At 40.6% G+C, this 12,302-nt stretch overlaps 1 protein-coding gene across 1 annotated transcript in view; it reads right to left on the reverse strand.

The window, feature by feature from the left end:
- Positions 1 to 305: 305 nt before the first annotated feature.
- The window catches only part of GAD1 (glutamate decarboxylase 1), a 62,371-nt gene continuing 50,374 nt past the window's right edge, over positions 306 to 12,302 (reverse strand). Inside the window, exons 10-16 of the mRNA XM_032220996.1 lie at positions 10,775 to 10,891; positions 9,278 to 9,342; positions 5,721 to 5,799; positions 4,770 to 4,919; positions 3,687 to 3,794; positions 2,866 to 2,955; positions 306 to 479 (exon numbers count right to left, since the gene is read on the reverse strand). Of these exons, the coding sequence (XP_032076887.1) occupies positions 306 to 479; positions 2,866 to 2,955; positions 3,687 to 3,794; positions 4,770 to 4,919; positions 5,721 to 5,799; positions 9,278 to 9,342; positions 10,775 to 10,891 (783 nt within the window). The remainder of the gene's footprint in view (positions 480 to 2,865; positions 2,956 to 3,686; positions 3,795 to 4,769; positions 4,920 to 5,720; positions 5,800 to 9,277; positions 9,343 to 10,774; positions 10,892 to 12,302) is intronic.

The raw sequence follows: 12,302 nt of genomic DNA on the forward strand, positions 1-12,302 counted from the left end.
CAGATTTCTTAGTTAGCTATCTTAATATAATTTACTTTCGGGCAAACTAGAATTACTAGGCCTAACCAGCTGAATGATACATTTCAAAATAATATGTTTATCCTTTGGTAAAATAATAAATCAGTTCCTATATACTTTTCAATAATCTATGGAAGCGGGCACTATTGTTTTTAAAGAGAGGGTCTCAGAAGAATCAAACACTTAGAAAGCGATCATCTTAAAATGTATTCTACAGAACTGGTTAAAAAACAGCCAGTACTGGAAAAGAGCGCTTTAGAGAAAAACTATGGTTCAACTCATGTGGATTACAGATCTTCCCCCAATCGTTCTATTTCCTCAATCAAGAAGTCAATATCTGACTTGGAGGCTGCAGGATTTGAAATCACCATTCTGAAGAAGTTGACTTTCTCTCCCTGAGGCTGATATCCAACCATTGTGGTACCTGTTTCCATCATTAGAGCTTTGATCTTGGGTGCCACCTTGAGATTGAAACAAGAAAGAAAAGAGGTTTGGGATTCAGATCTCTCTCTGAGGGAGAACCCTAGCATATCAGCAAGGCCTGATGTAGAGAAAATACAGAATGGATGAAAAAGGTATCAATACATCTCATGTAGGTATCAGTCTGAAGTGGGTTCCTACTGGTTTGGACCAGTTCAACCGAGTAAGTAGTAACTCAACTGGACATACACCCGAACTGGTTCTATCCTCAGCGCCGCCATCTTGATTTTCTGTTCTGCGCAGAACAATCTTCATTGCAAAAATGTACTTTTCCCCATTTTTCTAACATTGTGCGCATGCACAGACCTTTTTAGGTGTAAATGTGCACATGCGCAGAGCATCATCTGGCTTGTGCGCCAGCAAAGCAACACTTGCACAAATTTTTTTGCGCCCCAAACTGGCAGTAATTCCAGCAACAACCCACCCCTGGTATCGGTACATCTGATTAGGACATCTTTCAATGTTCTCCTGAAATTCTGGTATTTTCAAAGCCAACAGAATGGGAGAGTGCCAAGATATAGAAGACAGTGCTGATAGCACATTGTTGCTTTTATTTTTAATGTTTCTATAAAATATAACTAAGTTATAAAGCTACACAAACCATATGACCACGTACTTCGACCATATTATTTCCTCTCCTGACAAAAATCAATATTAATTAGCATCATGGAGGACTTCACCCCAAACACCGAGACAGTGTAAGATATTTTGGTAGTTGGGGCAGAAAATCTACCTTACAGATTTGGTGGTGGTAAAAGTATATAAAGAAACAAAATCAGCAATTCACTGGATTTTAATGGTTTTGACAAATGTTTTGGCTACAAAATTAAGAAAATAAGAGTGAGGGCAAAATAAGCAGAACCTCATCCCTAATATAGATGAATTAGAGGGATTATTGATTTGTAATTCAATTGGATAATTACAGATCTAGCTTTATAATATCCGTTCTGTTGCTTTGCTATTTTTCAAACAATATTTTGCATTTGGAGTTATATCTGAGGCAAATTTAAACCCAAGCAAATAAACTCATTACTAAACAATAATGCAATTCTCTGTCTCATACAAGAGACCCATTTTAAAAGAAACAAATGGCTTTTCATTGAGCATATGAATTTCACACTCATCTCCAGTTAAGATACCCATAATTCATTGGATACCTACATAGTAGATCTACAATATTTAATGCTTTCTACATAGAGTTCCCTGGAAGAGAGTTTGAAGCATTCAGAGCAAACAGACAATGTATTGCTTTTTGAACTGCCTTGAAATAAGCAGACTGCTGTTGCTCTTCTGCCTACATCACCTAAGGACCAGGAACCATTTCAAAGGTGTAAGTGGAAAGAGAGAGTTGAGGGGGTCTCTAATCAAGCTCTGAAAATCAACAAAGAAAACCAAGCCAACACACTGAATGTCTTCAAAAGGGCAGAATCAGGAGGGGAAAAGAGAGATACTTATCATCCTGTCATTCCTTCAACAAGTAACTAATACCATGAGTATACAAGGTTATAGTAAGAAAATCTTGCAAGTTTGAAAGCAGTTCTCCTCTCCCTTGCCTTTCACTTTCCAGAGAACTAGATAAGGCCCCTTCTGAAACGCTTCCTTAACCTTCATTCCTTCTATGGGCTGATATATATCTCTGGTCTGATCATTGGCCTGCTTGGGACTTTTCTTCCTCCAGTGTCCCAAGATTATTCCCAGAAAGTCTTACACACTCCACACACTCCAGGGCTTGAAACTTAATGAGGGTTGATCCTATGTTATGAATTTACAAGACAGTGAAAGGACATTTGGAAGGTGGGAAAGGTTTGGGAAAGTTAAGAAAAATCAGGAAATATAAATTTGAGAAGGAGGCGTCACAGGCCTTGCCTCTGAATTGTTCAACTCACTTCCATTGGAGCGTTTCGATCTTTTTGTTTTTTTAGAGCAGGGGTCAGCAACCTGTGGCTCTGGAGCTGCATGTGGCTCTTTCATCCCTCTGTTGTGGCTCCCTATTGCTGGTCGGCTCCAGAATTGATAGGGCTTTTGGTTAGGATAGGTAGAGGGAAAAGGACGCCACATTAGGAGGAGACTCTATGGTGGGGGAACCAACTTCCAGTCAGCAGAGGAAAAAGAACCCCATGCTATAAGGAGACTATGGAACTGGACTTCCGGTCGGCTCCAGAATTGAATGCGGGGCTTCTGGTTAGGACCTTTGTGGCTCTTTGAGGGTTTAAGGTTGCCGACTCCTGTCCTAGAAACTGTAAGGGTCTTAGTTTATATATTCTGTTTTTTAAGCAATTATTTCATTTTCTTACATTGTTTATCTTTGTAATGGACATTGACTCAGAAAATCTTTTTTTTAATGTGTTTTATATATAAAAAAATTACCCTATGTAGTTTTTCTCTTCTTTCCTCAGAGTCTGGCATCCCTCTGAGACTTGGCGGAATGTACCAGAAACAAACGTTTGTGTGTTCAGGCTGTATATCATAAAACGAAATAAGCAAAGAGTTTTTTAAAAAAATCACAAAGGCAGTGCATTAATGTACTCATCAAGAGGATTAATTTCCCTTGCTTACACAGTTACTTTGTTTGCCATGCCTTCTGATTTTGTCCTTCAAAGTTTAGAAGAATGGAGTAAAAAAAATGCAAGGGAATGTGCCCAATAGCACTTAGGACATCACTGACAGACAGGCAATTTGCACAGGAACAAATAGAGATGTTTTCCAATTCATCACCACCGTCTTTACCCTTTTCTCCAGATTATTCTCGTAATAAAAAATTCATGGCAAATATAAACAGTCCATTTTGAATGCCACCTTTTGATTGACAATCCTGTCCATGCCTGACCATAACCTTAAGACAGGGATCTCAAAATCCTACTGAGGCTCAATCAAGCAGAAAGCCATTTCAGCTAGGATTCAAACCATTGAACAGCATGTTTTCCTTTACTTAAGTAACAAATAATAAGTAGTCCGCTAGAGTGGAACAAAATACATTTCAAGGCTTTAGTGATAACACCTTTTTCTAAGGGTTATGAATCAATTGAATTTCAGTGTTATGTACCTCACTGGTTTCAATTGATTTCATATTCTTCACCTGTCTACCAGACATCAAAAAGATAAAATAACAGTAACAGTGCTGGGTGGAAAATTTTTCTATTGCAAAAACATATAATTTAATCGAAAGTATTTTACAGTCTACAACTTACCTCTCCTTCAAAAACCATCTCAAACTCTTGTCTGTTTTTAATTTTATTATAGAGGTATTCTGACAATTCAAGACATTTGTTGATTTGACTTTCGAATCCCACTGTACCCTATTTTGAAAAGAGGGGGAAAGAAATAATTCAATCTCATATTCTTTCTGCATCCTCTAAATAGTTTGGAGAGTAAATCTTGAACATTTGGAGTCCGCCCTACTGCCGCATACCTCCCAACGGCCCATAAGATCCCACAGGGTGGGCCTCCTTAGGACGCCGTCAACCGGACAGTGTTGGCTGGCGGGGCCTCGGACGAGGGCCTTCTCTGTGGCCGCTCCGACCCTGTGGAATCAGCTACCCCCAGAGGTCCGGACCTCACCCACCCTCATGGCCTTCAGAAAAGCTGTTAAAACCTGGCTGTTCAGGCAGGCCTGGGGGTGTTGACCTTATTATGTAGGGTCCAGCTCCAATTTGAATGTATGCGTGTTGGAGAATTTTAATCTTTATTTTTATTTTTATTTTTTTTTAATTTTCTTCTTCTGTGTAAGCCGCCCGGAGTCCTCCGGGATTGGGCGGCCTATAAATTCAATAAATTAAATTAAATTAACTATGTATTTATTTTGTTAACCAAAGCTGAGCAGCAATGAAATATGGAATATTTGTAAATGTTGTATGCACAGAACAGCTTCCTTTTAATGTTTTAAGGTTGCCCATATTTAAAAAAGAAGTATTTTGGGCTCTGTGTGACTAAGGTACCATTTTTCTACTCATTAAAACATCCCTTTTTTAGGCTTTTGCATGAGCCCCCCCCCCTTCCACCCCCAAAAAGATATGGCTGGTAAAATAGATTAAGCAATTATACACAAAATATAGGCAGAATAGGAATTATGGTGCAAATTTCATGAATTGTTTTGCTTAGATATTTAGAAAACTGATTTCTCCTTTCCCCAAGATTTTTCACCTGGGAGACATTAATATTTGAATCAACAATATGCTTATGTTTTCTAAGAATGTAAAGCCATGTTGAATAGGTGGGAATTGGCTTCTGGTTAAGCTTCTATAGAAACGTTTTGCATTTTGCTCATCATTTACCTTCGCTTTCCACATCAACCAGAATTTGAATATATCCACATGGCGTCCACATTGTATTGCTTTGTCTCCAGTGTCATAGGTGATATCATATTGCTTATCTTGTTGAAACAGATATCCTGCACACATCTGGTTGCAACCTTGAAGTATACCCTGTTGTAAAAAGCATGTCTGTTGAACATACGTCAAACAAAAGAAAAATGCAGTGCTGCATGCATTAAACATTACTGCGTATGTGTTTGCTTAAGCTTTTAAAATTGGCATTACAATTAAATCCTCTTATTTTTCTGAGTCAGTAGAAAATCCCAGAAACAACACACTCCATCCTGTGGTACCTTTTTTCTCTCTCTGCTTCTTCTAGCTGAAGAGATTAAAACCTCTGACTAGGTGGCTCAGTGGCTAAGACACTGAGCTTGTCTTGTCAATCAGAAAGGTCGGCAGTTCGGCGGTTTGAATCCCTAGTACAGGTCTCCTGCATGAGCAGGGGGTTGGACTACATGACCTCCAAGGTCCCTTGCAACTCTGTTACTGTTTACATGTTTAGATCCTGATTCCAATCAATCCCAGAGGACCATACAGCACAAAAAATCCAGTTGGGAAACACAAATGTCAATTATCCATATGATTATTTTACTTAGACCCCCAAAGTCTGCGATATAGTACTGAGAACATAACAATGGCCCCTTATTTGAGTCCACATGTGCGGTAAGGGAGCATTTCTTAGTCAAATGCTAAAGACCCAGCAGCTAAGAATGAAGACTAGAGGAACAATGCTCATCTTTTCAGAATCATTATGGTTAACTATGCTACCCTCAACATCTACCCCCAGGAACCTTAATTCCACTCATTGCAACTGACACTCAGCAGTGTCCCAACAGGAAGGGAGTTTTTGCGGCTCATATATGCTAGATTAAAGGAAATAGAGGGAGGGAGCATTCAATTTATGAAACAAACCTTTTCCCGAAGAAGAATGGCAGAACACTGCAGCAGGACTCCCATCATCTTGTGTGGATTCCATGTGACGGAGTTGGCTCTACAAAACAAAGAGACGTGCTTAGAAGCCATGGAATTGGAGAGAGTGATTTCTTATTCTCTAACATCATCAGGTAGGAGCCGTCTGGTACCAGTGAGATCAGGGTAACCGGCACATCCACAATGGAGGTTATACCATAATATGTCGACCATTGTCAAATGGACTAATTAAGAGTCAATAACCCCACAATTAACACATTTTAAAAGGTTGGATAACTGTTGTCCTCCCGAGTAGACCAAACAGAAAACATAACAAAATGAACTTATGTTACTTTATTGTAAGGCTATAGTTTGAAAGTATGCAAATACAAGTAACAATAGCAATAGCACTTAGACTTATATACCACTTCACAGTGCTTTACAGCCAGGGGTGGGTTGCTGTCGGCATTACTGCCAGTTCGGCGTGCAAATTTTTTTTTTAAAAAAAATGTTTGCAATGAAGATTGTTCTGCTCATGCGGAGAACCGAAAATCAAGATGGCGGCGCCAATGATAGAACCAGTTTGGGGGTGTGGTGGGCCGAGTTACTACCTACTTGGCTGAACTGGTAGGAACTCACCTCTGTTTATAGCCTCCTCTAAGCGGTTTACAGAGTCAACATATTGCCCCCAACAATCTGGGTTCAATGGAAGGCTGAGTCAACCTTGAGCTGGTGAGACTTGAACTACCAAATTGCTGACAGTCAGTAGCCAGCAGTAGCAGCCTGCAATACTGCATTCTAATCACTGTGCCGCTACGGAGTAGATATATAGGTACCACTTTGATAGGAAGGTAACAGCATTCTGTGTGCCTTTGGCATATAGCCATGCTGGCCACATGACCACGAAAGTGTCTTGGGACAACACTGGCTTTTTCAACCAAGAAACGGAGATGAGCACCACACCCTAGAATCGGACACAACTGGACAGGAAAACCTTTACCTCCCATAGACCGATTCGATCACACAGGTTAGGTCTCCTCCGGATTCCATCTGCCCGCCAATGTCGGCTGGCGACTCCCCGGGGGAGAGCCTTCTCTGTTGCAGCGCCAGCCCTCTGGAACGATCTCCCCGTGGAGATCCGTACCCTTACTACCCTCCCGGCCTTCCGCAAAGCTGTTAAGTTCTGGCTGCTCCAGCAGGCCGGGGGGCTCTCGATATATCCAGCCCCCCGGAGATTGTGATTGTTGTATATTTTAATGTTGTTTGTGTATTATTCCCCCCTCCCTTGTTTTATTGTAAGCCGCCCGGAGTCCTTCGGGAGTGGGCGGCATACAAATCAATAAAACTATAAAACTTTAAAACTATAATAACACGGGTGTTGAACTTGATTGTGTCATGGGCTGGATCCAGAGGTGGTATTCAGCAGGTTCTGACTTGTACTGGAGAACCAGTAGTGGAAATGTTGAGTAACTTGGAGAACCGGTAAATACCACCTCTGACTGGCCCTGCTGCCATCTATTCTCTGCCTGCTGAGTCCCAGCTGATTGGGAGGGAATGGGGATTTTGCAGTAACCTTCCCCTGCCACACCCACCAAGCCACGCCCACAGAACTGATAGTAAAAAAAATTGAATCCCACCACTGGCTGGATCGTGACGTATCGCAACATTTTTTGCCAGGGTAGGCGTGGCCTATGCAAGATGCATTGGACCCACAGGCCACCAGTTTAACAGGCCTGCCTTACAATAACAAAATCTTGCAAGTCTAAAAGGAGAAATCTCCCATTGTCTCTTTTTACTCTCTGATAAATTAGGTTTGGTTTTTTCTAAGTTTCCTTTTTTTTTTTGCCTGTTACTCAGCTGTATACTTCCCCCTTTCATCTGATCATTTCCAAGGCTGCATCTCTTCCCTTCATTTCCCAAGGTTATTTGTAATGGTCGCAGCATCCTGTAACCTTATAATGGCCATTTGAGATCTTCCTAGCTGGCTTCCAAGAAGCAAAGTCAATGGGGAAGCCAGCGATGAAATTTGCAAATTGTTGTCACATGAGGTTTCACTGAACAATTGCAGCCAAAAAGGTTATAAAATCAGGTGCTCACTTAATGACCACACTGCCTAATGAAACATGTATTGGTCCCTATTGTGGTCGTAAGTTGAGGAGTCACTATACTATACAGTATACAGTATACACTATAGAGTAAAATATTTCATTCATTCAGGTAGCCTTGTACACTTCCTTTGGGATTATCTGTCAACACTTCTATTCATTTTGGAGGAATTAAGAAGAATGAATATAGATAGAAATGGTCCCCCGCTCCCCCAAGATTCCGCTGAAGGAACTACAGAATAGCAAGATGATTCCTTAGGTTTTCAAGAAGGAACTATTGTGGATGCATTTCTAAATGTGGATATATTGTTTGCAAAAGATTCTGGGTGAAAATACAAGAACTGAAAATTCAAAAAATAACTCATGTACCAATACTGTATCTTATCAGAATCTCTCTTAAAGGTAAAGGTTCCCCTCGCAGAATATGTGCCGGTCATTGCCGACTCTAGGGGGCGGTGTTCATCTACATTACAAAGCTAAAGAGCCAGCGCTGTCCGAAGATGTCTCCGTGGTCATGTGGCCGGCATGACTAAATGCCGAAGGCACACAGAACGCTGTTACCTTCCCACCAGAGGTGGTTCCTATTTTTCTACTTGCATTTTTTACATGCTTTCGAACTGCGAGGTTGGTAGAAGCTGGCACTAGGGATTCGAACTGCTGACCTTTATAATCGACAAGCTCAGCGTCTTAGCCACAGAGCCACCACGTCCCATTAAGAATCTCTCTTTAGCATTTTTTAATAGTATAATGACTAAATGTGACTCTGATCGGTTGGTATTTTAAGGAAAAGAAAATTGCCACGCTGCTATTAAAATTGTGTCCATAAGGGGGCTCTCTCAAGAATTAAATTAGTGCATCAGCTTAACAGCTGAAAATTGACAGTAATTAATTGGCATTCATTACACCATCAGATTATCATTATTGTCTCTTAAATAGCAAAATTAATCCTAAAACAACAGCTGCCCTGAATGTATTTTCCATCCTTGTGATATTGCTTCCCCCCAAAAAACTATTTCAAGGTTCTGCCACTTTATATGTAGTCATAATATGTTCATTTGTCAACATTTTGGTCTTAGTACTGCAGCAACCTAGCACCAGGTAGGTCCCCAAATAATTTTAATTTAATTATGATCTAGTGTTGAAGACATTCTTGCAGCCCATTTTCCTAAGGTACATTTATCCCATTAAAATAATGGTTCACATATGCTACTGAATACAATATTCATAATTACCGTAGATTTTTGCAAAACAGAGGTTGCTGAATTCTAACCAGCACTGACAAGTTGGCTGAGAGGGCGATGGAGGAGGAGAGGGGGAGGCTGGGAGTTGTAATTCAAGTCCAACAACATCTGGGATCTCTCTTCCATTCGTGTTGGAGGTTGGGAGAAGAGAATGCTTATGCTGATATATTTATAAAAAGTCATTTTTTCCCCTGCAGAATTTTAAAGTATGTACCTTTCTATACCGTTCAGCTTGTGACGATGCTTTCTAGACATCAGTAACCCACCTCCCCAGGCAGCCTGGAAAAGATGGGAAAAAATGGGTAAACTTTGGGAATTGAATTGGGAACTTGAAATATTTTTTAAAGATACTTAATTTCAGCAGAAAACTCACTGTAATATTTCTCCCTAAAGAAGGAATGGTGGACCTATTTTCCACAATCTTAGCCATGCAATAATTCGCAGAGCAATGTAATAATTTATTTGCATTATAATGCACTAATCAATATATCACTACTCAAAAGCCTAGCTTAGTGATGGTGAACCTTTTTCTTATGGCGTGCCACAATTGTGTGTGCATGCACTATTGCTTATGCATGCGTGCCCACACCAATTCAATCATCCCAGCCCACCTGTGACACACACCCACCCCACCCCCTGCATGCACATGCGCACACAACTCCTCTCCAGGCTCTGGAAGCTTTCCTGAAGCCTGGGGAAGTCGAAAAACAGCCCCAATGGGCCAACTAGAAGTTCAGGAATGAACTTCCGGTTGGCCCACTGGGCCTGTTATTTGCCCTCTCCAGCCTCCGGAGGCTTTCCTGAAGCCTGGGGAGGGCAAAACCAGCCTCCCTGGGCCCTCTGGAAGGCTGAAAATCAGCTGGCTCGCATGCCAGCAAATATGGCTCTGTGTGCCACATGTGGCAGGCGTGCCGTAGGTTCGCCATCATGGATCTAGCTCATTGGCTGAATTCACATGACATATCTGATTTATGGATAAATGACGTACATGATGATCCTACAGGCAATCTAGGAAAACACAGTTTTTTCTGGTTGTACTGGTTTGTTAATTGCCTTAGACAGATCACAATGTTGATAGGGATTATTTTTATTTCCCACTTTTTTTTAAAAAAGAGAGAGGGCAGTAATTGATGTTTTAATGTGGTATGATCAGTAGAAAGCTTAGCCTTCTCTCAACTGCCCAGTTTAAGCAAGACACTCACCCACAATGTGTTAAAAGAAAAAAAACACTAAAATAATCTGACTGTTGTTGACTTATTTGCAGAGCTGTTCTACTCTCTCATCACTGTCTAGAACAGTGGTTCCTCCCATGTCTCACAGGGCGGCAATTTGATTTTAATGGGGGAAATTTGAACCTTGTTGAAATCAAGTTAATGGCCTTTTAGGCTTCCTCCATGTGAGTAGAGTTCACTTTTTGAGTAAAGTAAGAATTATATGTCAAGAGGAGGCATCAGGATTTTAAAGATGCTTAGGTGGGGCATGGCCAAAAAAAGTTTGGGAACCAATGGTCTAGAAGCTGACAGGGGAGTTTAAGTTGCTGAGTATTTAACAAATGATAGTTTGGACATAATGCTATCTTGAAATGATTGGGGCACAACTTTGCACAATACAACTGATTTTGCTAAGAACGTCATGCAAGCATAGCCATTGTGTTTAATGGGCTTTATTTCCAAGTAAAATGGATTGGGATTATGCAGCCCTGGTTACTTACATCCACATGGAGCCAAAGATTATACTTATCACAGATGTCTGCTATCTCTGGAATAGGATCAAAGGCTCCATAAACAGTTGTACCAGCAGTTGCAGTCACATAAAGGGGAATGTATCCCTGTAAATAAAAACAGAGAAGAAGCTATATTATGAATACTTTTCTTTTTTCAAATAAGATTCACTATAACTTAAAGTACAATTGATCCGAGTTCTTTTTAATTGTTGCATGTTTTTTTTTCTTTGACTTTTCCAAAGACACTAAAGCAGTTGAGGTAAAAGTATCTAATAATTACAATCCACTGAAAAGAAAGCTTTGGAAACACATTGAATAATCACAAGCAATGAAGAAAACTTTTCAGAGAATAGACAATATCATCTTTTTATCAGGACACAAGATATTTCTGCATTGGCTTCAAATTTAAAAATGCGAAGTCTTGGTACTTAACCTGAGTCTCTTGATTCCCTAGTTTCCTTTACGTGGCCCTCACTCCTCTCCACCATTTTAGTATAAGAATATGAAAATTACGATAAACGTAGCCATTTTAAGGCTACGTAAGATGGGAGAAAATGCACTGGTGGAGAAGGAATCAACTGGGGGGAAAAATAGATGGGTTGAAGAAAAAATTTGGAAGTGGGGATTTCCTCTGGATGACACTGCTTTTTACTCTTACCACATTACATAGTGCTCAGTTTACAACCAATCATTTAGTGATGTTTGAAGTTAAAACTGAAAAGAAGTGAATTATGATTGCTTTTCACGCTTATGACCATTGCAGCATCCTGAAAGCCACGTGATCAAAATCTGGACAACTGGCTACATGTATTTATGATCACTTGCACTGATCACTATTTGTAATTTTTCCAGTTCACTTCCGATAAGCAAAATCGACGATGATGATATTTATTTGCTACTCATCTCATTTCAAAGCAGTTCTGGGCGACTTACAAAAGTCAATGGAGGAAGCCAAATTCATGTAACAACTAATAGTGATTCACTTCAAAACTTTGGCCAAAAAAGGGGATGTAAAATGGGGCAAAGCTCATTTACGATGAAAATTTGGGGCTCAATTGTGATCCCAAATAGAGGACTACCTGTATACATCTTGTTTTCTGCACAATCCAGAATATCTAAATGCGACCTTCAGCCAAATTTGTGCACTCAGGATGTAAAGCAGGGATGTACAACCTCTACCAACCACTCAGTGGTCGTACAGTACTTGGTTTCACATCATGCAGTACTGAAGACCCTGGATTTGAGGTGGTTGAAGAGCGTGACCCGACAAAAGCGCACATGACAAAACCGCGCCAACAAAACCGCGTCACGACGTCATCACTGCGACGTCATCACCGCGACGTCATCACCGCAACATCATCACCGCGGTGACAACAGCACGGTGACAGAAGGGCGCTTTACAACAGCACAGCTACAGAAAGTCGATTTAAGTTAAGGTAAGGGTTAGGTTTAGGTTTCGGGTTAGGGTTAGGTTTAGGTTTAGGTTTAGGGTTAGGGTTAGGGTTAGGGTTGTGTT

Source organism: Thamnophis elegans, chromosome 1 (assembly GCF_009769535.1).
Source record: "Thamnophis elegans isolate rThaEle1 chromosome 1, rThaEle1.pri, whole genome shotgun sequence".
Classification (NCBI taxonomy): Eukaryota; Metazoa; Chordata; class Lepidosauria; order Squamata; family Colubridae; genus Thamnophis; species Thamnophis elegans.